At 51.6% G+C, this 22836-nt stretch overlaps 1 protein-coding gene across 7 annotated transcripts in view; it reads left to right on the top strand.

Moving 5' to 3' along the window:
* SPATA13 (spermatogenesis associated 13) overlaps positions 1-20932 on the top strand; it is a 271150-nt gene extending 250218 nt beyond the window's left edge. For all 7 annotated transcript variants that reach the window (XM_084767572.1, XM_084767573.1, XM_084767575.1 and 4 more), the window contains 9 exons: positions 194-330; positions 2397-2576; positions 3990-4175; positions 6226-6405; positions 7886-8118; positions 9971-10100; positions 12107-12479; positions 15647-15721; positions 17251-20932. In XM_084767572.1, coding sequence (XP_084623698.1) covers positions 194-330; positions 2397-2576; positions 3990-4175; positions 6226-6405; positions 7886-8118; positions 9971-10100; positions 12107-12479; positions 15647-15721; positions 17251-17426 — 1670 coding nt within the window. In that variant the 3' untranslated portion in view covers positions 17427-20932. The remainder of the gene's footprint in view (positions 1-193; positions 331-2396; positions 2577-3989; positions 4176-6225; positions 6406-7885; positions 8119-9970; positions 10101-12106; positions 12480-15646; positions 15722-17250) is intronic.
* The last annotated feature ends 1904 nt before the right edge of the window (positions 20933-22836 follow it).

Genomic DNA, 22836 nt, shown 5'->3' with positions numbered 1-22836 from the left:
CCATATAAATTGGTTGTTGTTGATATCTGTGTCTCGCTGTGCAACCCTGGCTCATCTGGAACTCATTGTGTAGCCCAGGCTGGCCTCGGGTTTGCTGTGGCGCGCCCCCGCCCCCTTACCTCTGCCTCTTGAGATGACAGGTATGAGCCACCATGTCTTTTAAAGCATGCCTTCTCTGCCTCTTCCCCTGCAGTCTCTTCAGATGGAGGTGCAGACTCTTCGGCCTTAGCGGATGACAATGGGAGCGAGGAAGACTTCAGCTATGAAGAGCTCTGCCAGGCCAACCCCCGGTACCTGCAGCCAGGCGGGGAACAGCTGGCCATCAATGAGGTACAGGAATCCCACGTGTGCCAGGCACTTGTTTCTCAAGGCTGTGGCAATCTGATTACTTCTTCCCCCACCCTCACCCCACCCCCAGACAGGGTTTCTCTGTGTAACCTTAGTTGTCCTGGACTCACTTTGTAGACCAGGCTGGCCTCGAACTCACAGCGATCCTCCTGCCTCTGCCTCCCGAGTGCTGGGATTAAAGGCGTGCGCCACCACACCTGGCTAATCTGATCACTTCTTAACTGGGTGTATCCTGAAGCCTGGGACTCTGTCATCGTCAAGGGACCTGTCTGTAACTGAGCTTTGTAGGTTACTCAAAGCCATCCCCATAAGCAGTAAGGCAAGCAAGTACTGGTCTTCAGGGCTGGCTCTTCAGCTCTTTAAGTATGGTCCTTAGCTGGTCTATGGTGATGTACACCTTTACCAATACTCTTGAGGCAGAGGCAGGCTGGTCTCTGAGTTCCAGGTCACCCTGGTCCACAGAGTGAGTTCTAGGACAGTCAGGGTTACATGGAGAAACCTTGTCTCGAAAAACCAAAACTTATCTCAGGTGATTCTCACAGCGGCTCTGTAAGGGAAATGAAAACACTGGTCGGCATGTTGGCATGAATTTACACCTGGCCTGGTGTATGCCAAACACTCTGAAAGCCAAGGCAGGGAGCTTGCAAGTTCAAGGCCTCCCTGAGCAGTTTGTGGAGACCTTTATCTTAAATAAGGGCAGGGTAGTTCAGTCACAGAGCGCATAAGGCTCTGAGTTCTATGCCCAACACCATGGGGGTGGTGGGTGGGGTTGGCGTGAAATGGTTTGCTAGCAAATAACAGCTAGAGTTAACCATGTGTTTCTTTTTCCTGGTCATTTTATTTTCTACTACATTGAATCAGCATTCCTCCTGCCTTTTCTTGTCCTTCTCCCCCATTCCGACCCCACCCCCAGCAGACAGGGTTTCTCTGTGTAGCCTTAGCTGTCTTGGAACTCACTCCGTAGACCAGGCTGGCCTCCAACTCAGAGATCCGCCTGCCTCTGCCTCCTGTGTGCTGGGACTAAAGGTGTGCGCCACCACGCTCAGCCCTGCATTATCCTTTTTTCTTTGACTCTTTCTGGAAGATTCTCCAGGTTTTGACATTAGCGCGGACCACAGGGAACACAGCTTCACTAAGGTGTACAATTATCACTGGCACTAGCTCTGGCACCTAGTGTGGTGCCTCAGAAGACATTTGTAGAACAAGGATTCCAGACACTGACTTTGCTAGTAACTGGTCTGCAGCTCCCTGCTCCAGATCTCTGACTTTCCCATGGCACGAAAGCCTTATGCCCGTGTTCCGTGGAGTCAACAGATACTTCAGATGTGGGTTTTTATCGTTTTTGGATTAGTGGTATAGAACAACCGTTCTATTCTCTCTTTCCCTTCCAATACAGCGCTCAGTGACTTGGGTGCTACTCAGAGCTTCATTACGTGATGCACTTCCTGTTATGTGATGTACTTCCTGTTACGTGATGCACTTCCTGTTACGTGGGCTACAACAGCCCTGACATACAGTGACTAGGTGCAGCAAACGTAGTGAACAGTTTATGATGGTTTTGACTCCGGTGACTTACTATGATGTAGCCTCATTGTGAGTCAATGGGTTCTGTACAGCTTCGGTTTTGTTGAGACTGTCTTGCTGCCTATCAAACCCTGACTAGCCTTGAATGTGTGACCGCGCCCCCCGCCCTCCTCCCCTGTGTGTCCCCCGTCCCCCCCACCCCCCCCACCCCCACCCACCCCCACCCCCGCCTCAAACTCCTACTTGGTAGGATTACAGACATGTGTCACCACACCCAGCATAGGTACTCACCTTTTCAAAGTTGATCTGAGTTTCCCTTTAAGTGCGGGTCACAGACACCTACCAGCTGCTGTTCTCCTCAGTTGATTTCACACAGCCAGTGTACCTGGACAGCCATGAGTCTTTCCAGACAGAGTAGACGGTGCCAGGTCACTCTGAGGAAGCACACCTGGCGTGTGGCTCCTTTCTGTCTGCCCGCTTTGCTGCTGGGTGCCAAGCACGCTCTCCTGTCTCCACATTCCCAGCTCATCAGTGACGGCAGCGTGGTCTGTGCAGAAGCCCTTTGGGACCATGTGACCATGGACGACCAGGAACTGGGCTTCAAGGCTGGCGATGTCATCCAGGTCCTCGAAGCCTCTAACAAGGACTGGTGGTGGGGACGGAATGAAGATAAAGAGGCCTGGTTCCCTGCAAGCTTCGTGAGGGTGAGTGTGGCCCTCTGTGCTTCCCGGGGGTGATGGTGGCCAGGGCGTTGCAGAAGAGCTTAGCACATCTCAGGCTTCACCCAGGCCCAGTTCTTCTGTCATGGTCTGTAATACCATGCATAAGCCACGCCTGTAGGAAATAGGCTGGCTGGGAGTGAAAATCTTTATTATTATTATTATTATTATTATTATTATTATTATTATTATTATTATTAAACTTTTTATTGAGTCGTTGTGATTTGCCCATCATGCACCTCAATCCCACTCATCTCCCTGTCCCTCCACATCCACCCCTGCCCTTGCAACTTCCCCTCTCAAAAAGAAAGCAAAAAATAATTCAAAAAAGAAAAGAAAAGCCGGGCATGGTGGCGCACGCCTCTAATCCCAGCACTCACGAGGCAGAGGCAGGTGGATCTCTGTGAGTTCAAGGCCAGCCTGGTCTACAAAAGCGAGTCCAGGACAGCCAAGGCTACACAGGGAAATCCTGTCTCAAAAAAAAAAAAAAAAAAAAAGAGTAGAAAAGAAAAAGATGACCATGGAAGCTGTGGTGTGTCATGGTGTGTCATACAGTACATCCTTTTGCCCAAACACCTTTACTTACTGTTTGGGCAAACAGCGAGCATTACTTACTGTTCACTGCAGTGAGTCATCAGTTTGGTTCAAGGCCTCTGGCTTCTGCCTCCCTAATCAATACCGGAACTTCACCGAGACTGTTCTCAGGTATTCTGCCCTTGCTGTGTGTCGTGGAGAGCCTATAGCTTTGGTTCAGTAGGACCAGCCCCTTCACATGGTCCAGCAGTTCAGAGACGGGGGTAGATCAACTCAAAGCCCTGGATCCAGGCCTGGGTGATGGTTCTGGAGTTGTTCAGCCTGACAGATCTTCTGCTTTGCTCAGTTGAGCAAGGGCTGAAACTGGCTCTCCCGCTTTCACATCCTCGCCTGGCTCTCCTGTGTCCATGCCATTAGCGCCAGCTCAACTGGGCTGCCCAGATGAGGTGCGGGGCCTGGTCTCCCAATTTCTTTCTTTTTTAAAAAAAGATTTATTTATTTTTGTTTGTTTGTTTGTTTATTATGCTCTGCCTGCATGTACACCTGCAGGCCAGAAGAGGGCATTAGATCACATTACAGATGGTTGTGAGCCACCATGTAGTTGCTGGGAATTGAACTCAGGACCTCTGGAGGAGCAGTCAGTGCCCATATAACCTCTGAGCCATCTCTCCAGCCCTCCCAAATGCTTCTTAGTGGAAGTAAACAAGCTTACTTGGCATTGCTACTGCCCGTGGACACTTATCAAGGGCGCCGTGACTTGATAACTCAGGCACAGAGAGCAGAGGCCAGCGACGTCCTTGCCTTGCTCCTGCTACCACTTCCTCCTCCCCGCTAAGCCACCTGCCTCTTGTGTGTGGCCTGCAGCTTCGGGTCAACCAGGACGAGCTGCCAGAGACGGGCAGCAGCTCCCATGGGGACGAGGAAGACGAGGACGCCAGCAGGGCCCGCCACAAGCATGCCGAGAGCCTGCAGCAGATGCGCACCAACGTCATCCAGGAAATCATGAACACCGAGCGAGTGTACATCAAACACCTCAAGGACATCTGTGAGGTGAGCGCCAGTCGGGGCTCGCCACCTCCTCCAACCAACCCCTTGCGTCTGCTCAGATTCTCAGGCAGGATGCCAAGAGTGGAAATGTGGTCCCACTGGGTGGTGTTGCTGTGGACTTTAAGATGATAACCGGGAGTCAGAGGAGATAGTGTGTGACTGTGCAGCGATTGCAGGGATGATGGCCACTGGCCACCGTGGCCAGCTGTTATTCAGTAGTCCTGTCCTGGTTTCAGAGACCGGACCTTTAGTAGGTATGAGGCCAGAAGGCTGCTTCTTCCTAGGCTGGTTTTCTTTCTTTTTTTTTTTTTTTAATATTTATTTATTTATTTTTTATTATGTATAGAGCGTTCTTTCTGCATGTACACCTGTAGGCCAGAAGAGGGAATCAGATCACATTACAGATGGTTGTGAACCACCATGTGGTTGCTGGGAGTTGAACTCAGGACCTTTGGAAGAGCAGGCGGCGCTCTTAACCACTGAGCCATCTCTCCAGCCCCCCAGGCTGGTTTTCATTTTGTGGGATCAAGTGAGCCGTGGAGCTCTGCATGCTGATGGCAGCATTGCCCGCTCAGCTGTGGTCATTCAGCGCTGGAGGCGAGCTTCATTCCTGACAGCCTGTTCTGGCATGGATGAAGATAGCCCACCTCTGCTCTCCTCTCTGCTGTGCAAACGCGTGAGAAAGAAGGGTCTTTGGAATGGTGTTTGTGGCCGAGCACCGGTGCACTGACTGTGGATGCCCCGTTACCCAGCTCAACTCAGCTCCTCACAGTGTTCTCACTAGGCACACAGCCTCTTAGTTACCTGTTGCAGATGAGGACATGGAGACCTTAGAATTAAGAGGCAGGGTTGGCAGACAGTATGCCCTCGGGTTTGGAATCTGTGTTGTCACAGTGGGTGTTCTCTTACAAGAAAAGAGTGATTTAGGGGCTGGGGTGCAGTGCTTGGGGCACATGCGTGAGGACCTGAGTTCGGATCCCCCAGCATACACATAAAAGCTGGGTGCGGCAGCATGTGCCTCTTAGCCCGGCCTCAGGAGGCAGAGATGAACAGATCCCATGGCCTCTCTGGCCAACCGATCTAAGCCAAAACTGTGAGTCCTGGTTTAGTGAGAGGTCTTGTCACAAAAAGCGGGGAAGGGGTGGGTAGGTGACTGAAGTCACATGTACCTGAGTGGGCAAGCCTACCCAGACACTCATGTACAACACATGCATGTACACATGTCACACTACACACCGGCAGTGGGTAGATGCAAACAAGTGGATCCCTGAGGCTCTTCCACCAGCCAGCCATGTCTGTTTGGATAGTTCCAGGCCAGTAAGGACTCTATGTCAAACAAAGGGGACCACTCCTGAGGACGGACAGCCAGGCTTGTCCTCTGTCCTTCATACAGCTATGAATGCACATGCCCCATCAGCACCCCCTGCACGCATACATGTGTGCGCACACACACAAACATGAGGACAAGTACACATAATGCACACAGTGGCAATGTGAATTTTTTTAAATCCAGCCATGTGAAACTTTTCACTTTCATTTTGTTTTTAAAAATGTTCACAGTGGGGGCTGGAGAGATGGCTCAGTGGTAAAGAGTACTGTCTGTTCTTCCAAAGGACCTGAGTTCCATTCCCAGCACCTACATGGCAGCTCACAATCGTCTGTAACCCCAGTTCCAATGTATCTGACACCCTCACACCAATGCATATAAAATAAAATCAATTTTAAAAAAATGTTTGCAATGAATTGTAGTTGTAGAAATATGATTGTCTTATCAGGGCCCCACAGAGATAAAAAATAATTTTCTCTAATTAAAATTAACCCCAACTTGGAAATGATGCCACGCACCATCATCCCACATAGGAGTCTTATGTAGGCAGGATTGCAAGTTTAAGGCCAGCTTGAGCTACATAGTGAGACCCTATCCTAAGAATAAAATAAAGTTCATCCCAAGACCATGGCACTGGGCCAAAACACAAACAGAAACAACAACAAGAAATTGTATTGTCCAACTATCTCTAAACAAATAAAAACCGTTTGCTTTTGTTCTTCACAGGGCTATATCCGACAGTGTCGTAAGCACACGGGAATGTTCACCGGTGCGCAGCTAGCCACTATTTTTGGCAACATCGAAGACATTTACAAATTCCAAAGAAAGTTTCTGAAAGACCTTGAGAAACAGTACAACAAGGAGGAACCTCACTTAAGTGAGATAGGATCCTGCTTTCTTCAGCACGTATGTCACTGTTCCCTGTTAATCACATCCTGACAGACAATAGCATGGAAAGGTACCCCCACCAGGAACATTCCAGAGGTTTCTTCACTGCCTCATGTACTGCCGTTAGGTAGATAGGATTTTTCTTCCCCAGAGAGTGAGTGACCCAAGACTTCATGCTCCTAGGCAGGTGACATCACAGGCTCAGAGCTTCTTGGGCAGTGACCTGACTTATGGGCACTTAATATTTAGGATGGCTGTAACTGACAGTGAAAGGTTTTGGAGGTTTTATTTCTGTGCCTAGAGAATATTCTAGTACTGCTAACAGTGGCGGCAGTGTCTCCTCCCTTCCGGGGTGCTGAGCCTGGTGGTTCAACAGAGTCAAGGGGCCAGAGCTGGAGGAACGAGGGGGACCTTAGATTGCTGAGTGTGGTGGTTCCATAGGGAAGCAGGCCAAAAGGGATCCCCGGGTGCCCAGGCATCTTCTAGAGACACTGAAGACCTGTGTGGCCAGAGAAGCCTGGTCTTGTGGGTGAGCTACTAGGGAGAGGCTTTGGAGGTGAGCAAAGGCAGGCCAAGAGCGGACAGCTGAGGGGCCGGAAGTACGGGAGAGTCTTCTTCACTGCTCTCCCTGCCGTGGCCAGCCCTGTCAGGTGATGGTCCAGGAGAAAACGAAAAGGAGACTTGCTCCAATGGGCGTTTTTGAGGGAAGTCTGGCAAGGCTGGTTGTGCCAACAGAGCGGTGGTCCGCAGCGCCTGTGTCCTAGAGTCAGCAGGTGGGGTGTGGAAACGGCATGCTGGGGAAAGGAGGGCTTGGTCGGAGACCTGCTGCATTTAAATTCAGCCAAGCCTGCGTGGTGGGGCAGGGGAAGGAGGAGGGAAGGGCAGCTGTGAGGGCAGGGGTCAGCAGCTGACGCTGGAGGAAAGGTCAGGGTGGCCAAGGGTGTAGAATAGCATCCCCCAGGGGCAGGGCTTTTAAAGGGATGGCCACGCGGACTTGAGGGAAGGAACGATGGGTAGAGGAGAGATTGGAGCTCCAAGCCCAGAACAGGCAGCAGTGCGGCTGCACCTCAGAATGAGACCTCCGCAAGAAAGGAAGTGGGCGGGGCCCTTTCAGTTGGAGAGGAGGGTAACACGTAGAAGCCGGGGCCAAGGGTACCACATGGTACCTCCAAGCCAGAGTTTATCAGTGGAAGGAAGGGGACCAGGATGGAGAGCCAGTCCTCAGAGCATCGCTTGGCCCCTATGCTGTGCCAGCTACAGGCTCGGAGCCGAGTGAGCACACGTGGTAGGGTACCCTCTACCCACCCTTAAAGAGAACCCAGTTATCCACCACCCCCAGACAACAAATGATCCTTCCTACCAACCATCCACGAAAGTCAAGGCCAAGCCTGGATTGCCCTCAGGGTCCTGGCCAACCCCTTCCCCGCCCCCCCTTCTCCAGGAGTGTCCTCACAGGTGGCTCAGAGCCACTGACTGATGGGGCTGCCTTCCCTTCCAGCAAGAGGGCTTTGCCATCTACTCCGAGTACTGCAACAACCACCCAGGTGCCTGCGTGGAGCTGTCCAACCTCACGAAGCAGAGCAAGTACCGGCACTTCTTCGAGGCCTGCCGACTGCTCCAGCAGATGATTGACATCGCCCTGGATGGCTTCCTGCTCACACCTGTGCAGAAGATCTGTAAATACCCACTGCAGCTGGCTGAGCTGCTCAAGTACACCACCCAGGAGCACAGGTAAGCCCAGGCCTGCCAGAGACCATGAAACTGTGCAGCAGCAGCCGCCGGGCCTGGTGCTTCTGGCATGGCGGGGATGGGCCGTGGCGGCTACAGCGGTGGCAGTGTGGTGACGGGGGATGGGCGGTGGCAGCTACAGCAGTGGCAATGCTATGGTGCCACTGAGGTCCGTGGTAGATGTTCTCAGGTGTTTACAGTGTTTGTCACTATAACGGGGTGTGAAGATACTCCGTGACTTCAAGAAATAGAAACACAAAAGAATTCCTCTTTTTTTGTTGTTGTTAATTTAATTTTTATTTATTTATTATTATTATTTTTTTTATATATATATAAATTTGCTTTGCTTTTTGTTTTTCGAACAAGGTTTTCTCTGTGTAGTCTCTGGCTGTCCGGGAACTCACTCTGCAGACCAGGCTGGCCTCGAACTCATAGATCTCCCTACCTCTGCCTCCTAAGTGCTGAGATTAAAGGTGTACACCCCCACTGCTGTGTGTGTGTGTGTGTGTGTGTGTGTGTGTGTGTGTGTTAAGTAAAGCAGAAAAAAATTCTAGATAAAAAGCAACCACAAAGCCCTCTAGATTCTGTCCCTTTTCTTTGGAGCTTCCCTTTCTTGGGCTGTTCCACATCATGTTTGTTTTGCCTCCTGCTCTGCCTCTGAGACTAGGCCTCTGAAGACAGGATCTGCTTTGTGGACAGTCCTGCAGACTTCCCAGAGTTCCCCTGTGTTCTGTCCTCAAGGCTGTGGAGGATTCTGTCTCAGTCCACTGGGGGCCCCTGCCCTGCCGTCACATGAGCTCAGGTGGTCCAGGCTGCTGACTGAATTACTGGTTTTCATACCCCCAAATGGCTACTGCTGAGCAAAGCCTGGATGTAACAGTTTCTTCCACTGCGTCCTAGCCTCTGTGTAAATTAGGATTTGGGTTTTAGGGTTTTCAGAGCTTAACAGTTTCAGAGGCATGGGCAGGGGGGCTGCTGAAAGATATCAGGGCTGAGTGCTCTTGGCCTCTCATGCTCTTTCTAAACAAGTGAAAGAAGAGACCCGAGGCAGATAATTTTTGTCAAGATGGTTAGTGGTCATCGTGATGGGTGGGTCGGGGCCCAGTGGGGCCAAACTATTGCACTAACCAAGGACAATACAAGTAGTAAACATCGAACCCCTACTCTGATCTAGCCACATTCTCCACAGTTAGGTGGAGAGCGGGGACTGACTCTGACATGAACTCTGGTGCCCCATATTTGACCACCTCCCCTTGGTGGGGAGGCCTGATGGCACTCAGAGAAAGAATAAGCAGGCTACCAAGATGAGACTTGATAGCCTATGACCATATAGTGGGGGAGGAGGTCCCCCTCGGTCTTAGACCTAGGGGAGGGGAATAGGGTGAAAGCGGGAGGGAGGGAGGAATGGGAGGATACAAGTGATGGGATAACAACTGAGTTGTAATCTGAATAAATTAATTAAATAAAAAAATGGCTAGTGGTTTTTAAGCAGCTTTGTAGAGCAGAACTGGCTATGTTGAAGTCAAAGCAGAAATGAAGAATTCTCTGTACTAATGAAAGTTACTCAGAGTGGCTGTGACTAACACTTGGTTTCTGTGGCATTTGCTTTCATTCATGGTGATTTCTGGGAAATGAATGACAACATTCTTATTTCCAAGAGAATTGTGAATCGTGCTTCCTCAGCTCACTCAGCCCGAGCAGACTGGGGTCTGTTCACGGGGGGACAATGGCTCTTATTCAGTGCCTTAAGTCTAGACCATCAGCATACAAGCCAGGGGCAGAGAGCCCCGCTTTGTCAGTCCCCACTTGCGAGTGGCACGCCTGGCAACCGAAATAAACTCTTGCCGTTCTGCAGCGACTACGACAGTGTGAAGGCGGCTTACGAAGCCATGAAGAATGTGGCCTGCCTGATCAATGAGCGCAAGCGCAAGCTGGAGAGCATCGACAAGATTGCCCGATGGCAGGTGTCCATCGTGGGCTGGGAGGTGAGCACACCTTAGTGTCCACTCTGTCCTGGCTGTAATGGAATATGTACCCACAATGGTCCGTGCATTCGGAGGGATTTCGATGAGTCTAAAAGTCAACTACCTTATTTATGTACAGTGCCTACAAAGAAATAATCTGAGTAGGTGCGATAGCTCAGAGGGTATGTTTAATCCCCTGTTCCCAGGTGGTGAAAGGAAAGAAGAAAATTCTGCAAACTGTCCTTCAGCCTCCACACAGGCAAATGTGACAGGCCCACGCCCATACACATACAGTCATGCACACACACCAAATAAATAAAGTAAAAGACAATTTAAAAAATTAATAATAATAATAAAAAAACAAAGTCATTAATATATTGCTTAGTGTCTGGGCCCCCTGACATGGAGAGCCAGCTCACACACAGTCAAAGATCACAGTGGAAGGAGCACAGGGACTCTAGTCATGCTAACTTATTTGGACCCTATATGATCCAAGCAAATTATCTTTTATTGTCTTTAAGTTGAGGAGAAAAATACTACTTCTTAGGCTTACATGATCACTATTTAATAGTACAACTAACCCTACCTGATAGTAATGACCTAATGGGTATATTTATGCTTGTTTGTACATACATATACATATACATATACATGCACATACACACGCACACACACAACACAGTATGTAGTCTGCCCCCCCCACACTATTATGTTGACTACCAATTACATTTATGAACTCAGTGAATCCCCTCAGTATTCCTTATAAGTAGGCACCACGGGGGGGGGGGGGGGGAGCCCTTCAAGGTGGTAAAACAAGGTGATGTTTAGCTAGAGAGCGACAGGGCTGGATTCCAACCCAGGAAGTCTGTGCTGGTCACCTCTGCGCTGAACCTGCAGCTAAGAGCGAGCTGGTGCCATTCAGGTTGTTGCTGAATCAGATAAGGTTCACCACACTTACCAGCTGGTCAGAACCGGCTTTCACAGACTTCGAAGGTGTGGGGTGAGAAGGCAGGAATTCTGCTGAAGCCAGTGAAAGCAGGGTGGCTGAAGGCAGTGCGCCCTCCCGGGACCCTGAGCCTGCCTCCAACATCGCTGTCTGATCCTTTGTTTTTTTAAGTGGAGAATCTGGGCCACAGAATTGCTCTAGGAAAGGAAATAGAAGAAATATTTTGGAGTCGAGGACTTTTGCCTCCAGAACATGCTGTGTATTATTAGGATTAAAGGGAAATGAGAATTTTACAAAGAAAGGCCAGCTTCATACCAAAGTTGTTGGGTGATGTTGGCGTCCATCTACCCTAGATATTATAGAGGGCCATTTTCTTTCCAATCTTAGATTCTAACATTTAGGGGATCATTTCATCAGAATTCTACTTTCTTTTTTTGTGTTTGTTTTTTGTTTGTTTGTTTTTTGCGGGGTTATTTTTGTTTTTCGAGACCGGGTTTCTCTGTGTAGCCTTGGCCATCCTGGACTCCTTCTGTAGTCCAGGCTGGCCTCGAACTCACAGAGATCCGCCTGCCTCTGCTGCCCTCCCAAGTGCTGGGATTAAAAGCGTATGCCACCAGGCCCAGCTCAGAGTTCTAATTTCTTACAGGCAACCTAGCCTTTTGTTTCCAGGATCCTAAGCTAGCTGCCCCAGGAAGTGGGTAAACACCTGACTAGAGAGCCGTCAGAGACAAAAATAGCCATGCAGCAAAACCTCTGCTTCCTCTTTATTCTGAGGAAGCCAGTCTTTATTAGCTCCCACTCCAGACACTGTCTGGATTCATTACTTTAACATGTTTTTGTTGTTGTTGTTGTTGTTTAGATCAGGAAGGCACTTTGAGTAGCATAGAGGTAGGAAAAAAAAAACTGAATCAAGATATTTAATGACAAGGAACCCAAGAAGTCAGGGTGTGAATGGCCTTTGAGGCCTGTGCGTAGGGCAGCAGTGCCTGGTCCTAGGGAACAGAATATTCTAGAATTCTGTGTTGCTGTTGTTGCAAACAGTCCAGTTTAGGAAACTCACAGTGTCACTGCTTTCCCTCAGGGCCTGGACATTCTAGACCGGAGCTCCGAGCTGATTCACTCAGGGGAGCTGACCAAAATCACCAGGCAGGGCAAGAGCCAGCAGCGGATCTTCTTCCTCTTCGACCACCAGCTGGTGTCCTGCAAGAAGGACCTGCTGCGCAGGGACATGCTGTACTACAAGGGCCGCATGGACACGGACGGGGTGGAGCTTGTGGATGTGGAGGACGGGCGGGACAAGGACTGGAACCTCAGCATGCGGAATGCCTTCAAGCTGGTCAGCAGGACCACGGATGAGGTTCATCTGTTCTGTGCCCGAAAGCAAGAAGACAAGGCCAGGTGGCTGCAGGCCTACGCAGCCGAGAGGCGGCGGGTGCAGGAGGACCAGCAGATGGGTGAGTCCTAGCCTCCTCCTCCTCCTGGCCTGTTCTGCCCAGGTGCTCCCTCAACTGAACACATGGATGGGGCGGCGGGCATGCACTCCTGTGGAACATTAGCAAAGAGGACCCATAAAGCCCTAGGATGTGCTTACTTCCTTTATTCACAACTTACAGATGGTTCTTTCTTCCTAATGGCCCAGCCTGATGTGGTCCCAGGAGCTGACCATATGGTGGCAGCACACACACACACACACACACACACACACACACACACACACACACCCTAACCCAACCAGTGGAAATGCCAGATGATTGTCTTTATTTCTTCACTTGTGTATTTATTTATGCTGCATGTGAGTGTGTGTGTGTGTGTGTGTGTGTGTGTGTGTGTGTGTGTGTGTGTTGCATTTGTTCCTGGCAGGGGTCAGAGAAGGACATCTAAGTGACCTGCTTTATCATCCTCTGCCTTTTTCACTTGCAAGGGGTCTAACTGAACCCGGAGCTAGGCTGGCAGCCGGCAAGCCCGGCAATCCACCTGTCTCAGTCCCTCACAGCCTTGGGAATCCAGGTGTGCACAAAAGTACACCAGCTGTTTACATGAGCCTTGGGGACTTGAACTCAGGACGCATGCCCTTATAGCACACACTCTACCCTCTCCTGAGTGGTCATCTTCCTAGCCCAGAAATACCAGATAATTGTCAAGGCTTCCCCTTTTATCAGCGTTCTTGCAAAGCACCCGCCGCCTGGGTCAGCTCAGATCCGGCTCCTCCTCTGCTTTTCCCCACCTGTGGCGTCTGGGGAACCTGTACCACATAGCACAGTAAGCTCATGCTTCGGATGTCCCGTAGTGCACTTGGACAGACCGAGCATCTATAGTCTCTGAGTGTCAGTGTGGAAAACGGCCACACCCGGCAGCATGTGAGAGACCCAGTCAAAAATGCAGATAGATGCCCAAGAAGTACAGTTTAGAATTACTTTCAGGCTCTGTATAAGGTATCTGTGAAACATAACTGAATAATCCTGTGTTTAGACTTTGGTCTCATCCTTATGTATTGTTTATGTGAAAAATTAGAAACTCAACCCACAGCCCTGGGTCCCTTTACCTCAGGCTCGATTCCACAGCCCCGGGGCCCTTTACCTCAGGCTCGCTTCCACAGCCCCGGGGCCCTTTACCTCAGGCTCGCTTCCACAGCCCCGGGGCCCTTTACCTCAGGCTCGCTTCCACAGCCCCGGGTCCCTTTACCTCAGGCTCGCTTCCACAGCCCCGGGTCCCTTTACCTCAGGCTCGTTTCCACAGCCCCGGGGCCCTTTACCTCAGGCTCGCTTCCACAGCCCCGGGTCCCTTTACCTCAGGCTCGCTTCCACAGCCCCGGGTCCCTTTACCTCAGGCTCGCTTCCACAGCCCCGGGTCCCTTTACCTCAGGCTCGCTTCCACAGCCCCGGGGCCCTTTACCTCAGGCTCGCTTCCACAGCCCCGGGGCCCTTTACCTCAGGCTCGCTTCCACAGCCCGGGGTCCCTTTACCTCAGGCTCGCTTCCACAGCCCCGGGGCCCTTTACCTCAGGCTCGCTTCCACAGCCCCGGGTCCCTTTACCTCAGGCTCGTTTCCACAGCCCCGGGGCCCTTTACCTCAGGCTCGCTTCCACAGCCCCGGGTCCCTTTACCTCAGGCTCGCTTCCACAGCCCCGGGGCCCTTTACCTCAGGCTCGCTTCCACAGCCCCGGGGCCCTTTACCTCAGGCTCGCTTCCACAGCCCCGGGGCCCTTTACCTCAGGCTCGCTTCCACAGCCCTGGGGTCCCTTTACCTCAGGCTCGCTTCCACAGCCCCGGGTCCCTTTACCTCAGGCTCGTTTCCACAGCCCCGGGTCCCTTTACCTCAGGCTCGCTTCCACAGCCCAGGGTCCCTTTACCTCAGGCTCGCTTCCACAGCCCTGGGGCCCTTTACCCCAGGCTCGCTTCCACAGCCCTGGGTCCCTTTACCTCAGGCTCGCTTCCACAGCCCTGGGGCCCTTTACCCCAGGCTCGCTTCCACAGCCCCGGGTCCCTTTACCTCAGGCTCGCTTCCACAGCCCAGGGTCCCTTTACCTCAGGCTCGCTTCCGCAGCCCCGGGGCCCTTTACCCCAGGCTCGCTTCCACAGCCCCGGGGCCCTTTACCTCAGGCTCGCTTCCGCAGCCCCGGGGCCCTTTACCTCAGGCTCGCTTCCGCAGCCCCGGGGCCCTTTACCTCAGGCTCGCTTCCGCAGCCCCGGGGCCCTTTACCTCAGGCTCGCTTCCGCAGCCCCGGGGCCCTTTACCTCAGGCTCGCTTCCACAGCCCCGGGGCCCTTTACCTCAGGCTCGCTTCCACAGCCCCGGGTCCCTTTACCTCAGGCTCGCTTCCACAGCCCCGGGCCCCTTTACCTCAGGCTCGCTTCCACAGCCCCGGGGCCCTTTACCTCAGGCTCGCTTCCACAGCCCCGGGTCCCTTTACCTCAGGCTCGCTTCCACAGCCCCGGGCCCCTTTACCTCAGGCTCGCTTCCACAGCCCCGGGCCCCTTTACCTCAGGCTCGCTTCCACAGCCCCGGGGCCCTTTACCTCAGGCTCGCTTCCACAGCCCCGGGGCCCTTTACCTCAGGCTCGCTTCCACAGCCCCGGGTCCCTTTACCTCAGGCTCGCTTCCACAGCCCCGGGTCCCTTTACCTCAGGCTCGCTTCCACAGCCCCGGGCCCCTTTACCTCAGGCTCGCTTCCACAGCCCTGGGGCCCTTTACCTCAGGCTCGCTTCCACAGCCCTGGGGTCCCTTTACCTCAGGCTCGCTTCCACAGCCCCGGGCCCCTTTACCTCGGGCTCACTTCCACAGTCCTGGGCCCCTTTACCTCGGGCTCGCTTCCCAGAGTGTTGTGCTTTAGGCCTGCACTTGGGGTGACTCTCGTGTGGACACTGTCCTGGGAGTGTCTGTCTTGAGACACCAAGGGTCTGTGTGTCATGGCAGTAGTACCTAGTATCACTCTAAAACACTTGGGTTCAGAGGTCATTGCGAGGCACTCGGTAATGCTCCTGGCACCCTGCTTTTCCTCACCTTTCAGGGTTCTTTGCTCCAGTCTATAGAGAAAAACCTCAACACTAGTTTATGTTGTACACAGTCTGTTCTGAAAACCTTTTTCCGGGTTCTGAACGTAGACCACATCTGTTCCTAAATCCAGGAATGGAAATCCCAGAAAATCAAAAGAAACTCGCCATGTTGAACGCTCAGAAGACAGGACATGGGAAATCTAAAGGTAAGGTTGGCTAAGGCTTTCCTCCTTCCTGTGGACCTTGTGATGATATGGAGCCAGTGGCCATGTAGAGCTTTTTCCCAGCCTTGGGTGGAAAGGAACCGACAGCGACACCAGACCCCAATTGACAGGCAGGTGGAGAGTCCATTTCAGGTTTGGATGCAGGAGCATGGAATACCTCAGTAGCAATGAAGGCCTTTAAGCCTCCTAGTCCTGCCAGCACCCTCTCTGTGCCTAACGCCCAAGAGGGGATGGTCCTGGTACCCACTGGGCCACCAGGCAAGTAACACCTCGCATTTTTGGCTTGAGGAGGAATCTCCAACACCAAAGTGCTTACCAGCTATAGGGGACTACACAGCGAGATGAAGTGAGGTTCCAGCTATAGGGACTGCACTGCATTCAAGCGAGGTGAGGTAATGCCCCAGCTATAGGGGACTGCACTGCATTCCAGTGAAGTAAGGTGAAGTCCCAGCTATAAGGGACTGCGCTGCATTCCAGCAAAGTGAGGTGAGGCCCCAGCTATAGGGGACTGCGCTGCATTCCAGCAAAGTGAGGTGAGGTCCCAGCTGTAGGGGACCACATTGCATTCCAGCGAGATGAGGTGAGGTCTCAGCTATAGGGGACTGCACTGCATTCCAGCGAGATGAGGTGAGGTCCTAGCTATAGGGGACTGCACTGCATTCCAGCGAGGTGAGGTGAGGTCCCAGCTATAGGGGACTGCACTGCATTCCAGCGAGGTGAGGTGAGGTCCCAGCTATAGGGGACTGCACTGCATTCCAGCGAGGTGAGGTGAGGTCCCAGCTATAGGGGACTGCACTGCATTCCAGCGAGGTGAGGTGAGGTCCCAGCTATAGGGGACTGCACCACATTCCATTGAGGTGAGGAAAGGTCCCAGCTGTAGCGGACCACACTGCATTCCAGTGAGCTGAGGTCTTGACATTCTCTCATCAGTGGGTGAGAAGACACTGGCCTTCTCCTAGAGTGCTGCTTCCCCACTCTTACACATACTAGAGTCACTTGGTGGTGACGCAGATACCCTCATGGCCAGGCCATATCAGGGTCCTAGTGCTCACACTCAGTGTCTCCCCAGGGTAGATAGTGCCACTAAACATTACCTCATTTATTCTTGCAGTACCCTGGTACTGTCACTCGCATGGCAGATATCAGGGAATGGAGACAGAGAGAAATCAAAGAATTTCCCTCCAAGTACTCCGGCTCAGTAAGCGTGGAGTAGCATTTGTGCCAAGGGAGTGCCGGCTCCAGGCTTTGGCTCAGAGCATGTCACCACTTTCCATCCTCACCAGGAAGAGCCAGTTCTGGTTCTTCGGTGACCTCCATCATGCTGGAAGGTGGTCGGCTTCCTTCCTGGGAGGTTTCGGGTAGGCTTCGTGAGTAATCCTTGCTGGCCGCACGTGGGGCATCTGAAAGTTTCATAGGGCGGTTATCCAGTGTCCTCTTGACTCCTGTAAATTAGCCGAGTCCCAGTGTGTCTTTCTAGTGACTTGTCTGTTCTTCTGTCCTTCCTGGGTTAGGCTACAGCAGCTGCCCCGTAGCCCCACCCCACCAGAGCCTGCCACCCCTTCACCAGCGCCACATCACCGTGCCCACCAGCATCCCGCAGCAGCAGGTCTTTGCGTTGGCCGAGCCCAAGAGGAAGCCGTCACTCTTCTGGCACACGTTCCACAAACTCACCCCCTTCCGAAAATGAGCCTTACCCAGAGTGTGCTTCCGGGGCGCTGTGGGCGTAAAGACCGGTTTTGTCTCTTCAGTGTGATGGACAGGGATGGCGTCTTGCTCAGTGCTCAACGCTTCTTTTGGGGAATCAATGAAGGGGAAAAAGAGTTTGGACCTTTTATCTTGAGAGTCCCCGGCTCCCTTGTGGAAGGAAGGAAGCCATGAAGCCGTGTTCTGTCCCACACTGGAAGCCAAGGCTCACTCTCAGGTGGCCAGGATATAGGGACCAGGCCCTTTCTGCATGGGGACTGCTGACTCAGCGGCTGTGGGACTTTCCCGCTGACAGTCACACTGCCGCTGCAGTTCCAAACAGTCCCAGGAGCCTTTCGGTCCCCCAGCAGCAACTACATGAAGGATGCCTTCTGTGTTTGATCTTAAGGAACTCATCATTGACAGGACTGGTTAGGAGTTGGCAGCCGTGGCATGGCCTGGGCCAGGTGGGGCCTGAGAGAGACAAATGAAGGAGATAGAGCCAGTTGGCCAGGTGCCCACGGTCTTCCAAGGTGCAGCAGGTGCCACGCAAGAGCGTAGGCTTCATATTTTGAAAGGTTTCTTATTCACAAGAGAGTCAGGAGGCACCTGGCAGCGTGGGGGGGGGGGGGTGGCCGGTGATGGCGTCCTCAAGGCAGTGCTACTTGCCATATGAGAGGGAAGGCCGCTGCCACCTGATTGGTCCCCCTCACGTCTTCAAGAGGCCATGTCTTGCTCACCTATCACAACCTAAGAAGCTGCCTTTCACAGAAGTAGCGGGGATGTGAAAATTCTGCCCCTGGGCATCTTCAGCAGCCATTTGCAATGCCTTCTCCAGTGAAACGAACGATGAAGACCCAGGCATCCACTAAGAAAACTAGGGGCAAAAACAGCTTCCTGCTTCCTGGAGACACCGCTGTCACATGACCCCGAAATGGTAGTGCATGGCTGTGCCAGCTGGAGATTTGATGACTCTGTAGCCCTGAGAGAGTCGTCTCTTAATGAAGGCCACCTTTCTCTGTTGGCACTGTGGAGTTTGAAAATGCCTTTTAACCAAATCTAAGGAAGACCGGCAGGCGGGCTGGCAGGGAGGGTCTGCAGTTTGTGCTTTCCTTTAGACAGGCTTGCTCTTGTGTGCTGTTCTTGCAAGGTTCTGCCCTCTCCTCAGTTCTTGCCTGGGAACAAACAAGTCTGCAGGGTGAGAGATGAAGGGGTTGGTCCATAGGCACAGTTCCTCCACCCTGTCCCCATAGCTATGCCTGGAACAAGTGATGTCACAGCAGACAGCCTTGATCCTGGACTTGGGATTAGCCTCAACCCTGCTGTGCACCCTTCGCATGGTCATTCATGGGCAGCGATGCTGGGGATGGTGGCCCACAGCTGTTTCTGTGTGCTATGAAGTGGTTCAGTGCACAGAGCATGCGCAGTGTGTGTGTGTGTGTGTGTGTGTGTGTGTGTGTGTGTGTGTGTAGGAGGACTCAACTTCAGCTGCATTTATGTAACTGACAGATTTTTAGTTTTGGTTGGTTGGGTTTTTGTTTGTTTGTTTGTTTTCCTAACAGAATGTAATGGTATATTTTGGAAACCATACTTAGTACTTTTCTCTGCTCCACTGTGTGTATGTACAGCAGTTTCAAGAGCCGTGTTGTTAATACACGAGAATTTCTTTAAGGAGGTGAAGAGAGTCTCTTGGTCCTGTTCATTTTCACTGAGGACTCAGCTTGAGTCAGTCTCGCTGCAGACTTGATTTGCTGTTACAGCTAATGACCGGGGAGAGACAATACGTCGAGTTGGTGACTAGCCCTAATATATTTCCCAGCTGCCCTGACTTCCGGTTCCCACCTACCTCCACAGACTTCCTAACAATCCCGGACATCAGGACGTGTTTATATCGAGTCAAGTTCAAGACCTGGGCTGGCCCTAGGCGGTTTTATACAGCCTGAAAAGTGTTTAATCAAATGCCTGTCCCAGGTGAATCTTACTTGGGATTTCTGGGTGATTTTGAAAACTAACGTGTTTTTAAAAGATATTATAGCTTTTGACTTTGTAAAAAAAAAAATCTGTATGTCTGTATACATTTTATTACCAAATAACTGAGCTCGAAAAAAGAAAAAGTGGAAGATCTTTAGTATTCTTATTTTCAGTTCTCCAGACTTCCTTCTTGATTTAAGGCATGTGCTCTACTTTGGAAGGAAGAGGAAGCAACAAAGAGCCTCCTGCCTGAATGCTGTGTGCCACCCACGAACAACATTCCCTCCCCTCCCCTCAGTGGAGTCTAACAGAGATTGGTGATTTAAAGTTTTGATGGATTTCATTTGTTCCATGTTCAGCATTCCGGAATTTGTCAGCTCTGTTGACATGGTTGAGAAGGCGCCTCTGGTTTAGTGAGAATATAGTGCATAGCCACCATGTGGTAGATGAAAAGTGATCATAAACAGTCCTTAAAAGTCTAGAGAAAGAAATAACATTCCAGGCTCTGTCCCCAAAAGTAAAACAGTGGCAGGCAGCTAGTTGGGGCTCTTGTGAACCTTAGCTGATGCCATCTGTTCCAATGTCCCATTTCCACGCAGTAGGTCCGCTTCCTCGGGTGAGGATCACCACCGCTGTGGAATGCCGTTTCTAAATACTGTGCCTTCCGCTAGCCAGGCCACTGAAGACCGATTCCACATCCTACACCGCCGCTGTTACACACAAAGCGAAAATGTATTTCATTCAAAATTCAGTCCACAGCGCACATCTTCTGTAAGCGCCAGCGACCTAGCGTCGTGCACGTGTGGAAATCTGTACCTGACTGTTTCTCAGGGCAGGTCAGTCCTGTTTCTCAGCCAGGGTCCCCTGGAGCCAGAGCATGGCTACTGCATTATGACTTCATCGCAAATAGGAAAAGCAGAAGTGTCCTCAGGCCAGTGCCAAGACCTGGGAGTCAGTGCCTGTCAGCAGCTGTGACAGGCAGGATGCTGGGGACAGGTGTGCCACTAATTGTTTCTTCTCAGGATCCAGGGAAAGGGGAGTTTGAAAGACTTAGGACAAAATAAGTAGGATTTTTCTAGCTAGTCTTGGGGAGGGAGGGAAATTCAGCTTGTATAATGTATGTAAATTTGCTTAGCCACCGCCTGTATTTTATCGTTGCCTTTACTGTCCTGGGCATTGCCGATTATATTTTGGAAGTACTTTGAGCTGCTTCTATAATGTAATCATTGGTCACTTTTTGGGGGGTACATATCGATGCCTGCTTGTGCGTGACTTGCCGATCTCCTTGGCTATGCTTCGGTGATAACTAATCCACAATGGGGTGCTGTCGTCTGTTTGAGCCAAGGGCTGCCCCCTGGGCTGCTGAGCTGGCTTCGACACTGAAGTAGGAACTGCGTACAAGATGTGCGTTTTTCGCTGAATGAAGGGTTTTTCGTTGTTGTTTAAAATATATATATATACATACTGTTGTTTGATTTCTTGTAAGTGCTGTGAATCTCTTTGTCATTTTGTATCTGTATATTAAAATTAATTTGCCAAGCTGGTTCTAGCGATGCATCTCCATAGTAAAGTAAGAAGCACTGTGGCGGTTTACACGCATAAAGCCCTGGGTTCGATTCTCAGGACTGTGTAAGACAGGGTGTGCTAGCACATCCCTGCAATCCCAGCACTTGGGAGGTGGAAACAGGAGGTTTTCCCTCGAAATAACAAGTTCAAGGTCAACCTAAGCCATATGAGAAAAGAAAAAAAAAATTAAGGCAGCAGATGCTGGAACTTCTGAATCCATTCTTGCCCAAAGCTTGCTGCTGCTTCCTACGGACTCATTCCTGATGGCAAGGACGCTTTGGGCAGGCTTGGAGGAAAGGCTCTGAGGGAATGGAGAGGGACCACTGGACTCCCAGAGCCACTAGAGTAAGAGAAAAGCCAGAGGTGCAGCAAGTGACAGTTTGGGTGGCTTTTGTGGGGTTTGGAGGTGTAGCCCCACCCCCACTCCCAAGGTCAAGCAGGCCCTTATACCAACCACTACACAGCAGCCCAGCCCTGAAAGGCAGCACTTTGCCATGAATGATGAAATGTAGGGGCCAGGTCTCGGTGCCTCTGGGTGGTGGGAGCTGCTGGCAAAGCCCCTTCACTGGGAGGCGAGCCTGTAGCCTTGGCCTCCCTCACCCAGGGTGTGTGTGGGGTGAATAAAAACTTCCTTCTCTCATTAGCAGGCTCAGGAAATCCCAGGAAACAGCCCATTGTTTGCTGTGACTCATCAGAGGAAGGGGTCCTCTGGGTTGCCAAGGCTGCCTCTTGCTTTGTTGTTTACATATAGCATCTGCTGTCCGCTTGTGCCCTTTTTCACTCCTCCATGGACACCACTGGGTGAAAGAGTGACAGTGGCAGCACAGGTAGCCTGATGTGTGGTATCATAGGAGGGGGCATAAGGGGGGAAGCAGCAGTACTTTATTCTAACGTGCACTTTTAGTTGTCTTACGTATACACGGGAGAGACACATCCCTTTAGAAAAATGGGGCCAGAAAATGGGAAAAGGGGTGAGGTTCACCTGGCACTGCAGCTCCTGGAATGGAGTCCTGCCCCTAACAAATGTCCAGGCCAGACTCAACTCCTAAGGACTCTGTGGACAAGCACATAGCACTTAGCCAAAGCATCTTGCTTCCTCAGCTGACTCAGAGCTGGGGCCTTGTGGTCTCTGCAGAGCTGGATTTTTAACCGTTGACCCACCCTGTGACACTGGTGACATTTGGTATTCCCTAATGTGGCTAAAGAGCTCAAGGCCGTCTGTGGCCAGCATTGTCTACACAGGTTGCAGTGAAGAGTCAGTGAAGTCAAATCCAAGGCAGAGAGGTGTCCAGGGGGACAGCCTAGCAGGCTACAGTGATCCCAGCAGGCCTTGGGGAAGGGAAGCGACGTGGGTGACCAAGTCCTCAATTTGTGCAAACTAAACTAAACTAAACTGAGGCAGAAGAGTAGTGCAAATGGTGCTCTGGGCATCTTATCAAACTCCTGGTTCCTGCTGACTCACGAGAGGATAGGGCTAAGAATACAGCCGGAGAGGGTTCCACATAGCCAGGGGACCAGAGGTCCTGTGGCAGCCTGAAGCGGAGTTGTCACATTGGTCCCTCTAGCAATCAGCTGCACTCCTCACCCATGAAGGGACTTGGCTGTGGCAGTCGGATCTAAAGAAGCCAGACCTAGATCAATGGATGCCACCTAGCCTAACAGATGCTGCCAAGTCTCCAAGTCAAATCCCACCTCCTCCTGGGTATATTGTTGGGGCTGCCTGCTGGGCTGAGGAGGGCACATGGGGCTTGGTTAGCTCTGCTAAGGTGAGTCTCCCAGTACCTGCATACCCTATCCTCAGATGGCTATTAAGGTTGAGTTCCTGCCCCTCTCAGAACAGAATATTTATTTATTTATTTATTTTTATGCCCTGGAAG

Source organism: Acomys minous (genome assembly GCF_964271855.1).
Source record: "Acomys minous genome assembly, chromosome: 18".
In the NCBI taxonomy this organism is placed as follows: Eukaryota; Metazoa; Chordata; class Mammalia; order Rodentia; family Muridae; genus Acomys; species Acomys minous.
Note: the sequence above shows the minus strand (reverse complement) of the source record. Positions and strands in the feature narration are given on the sequence as shown.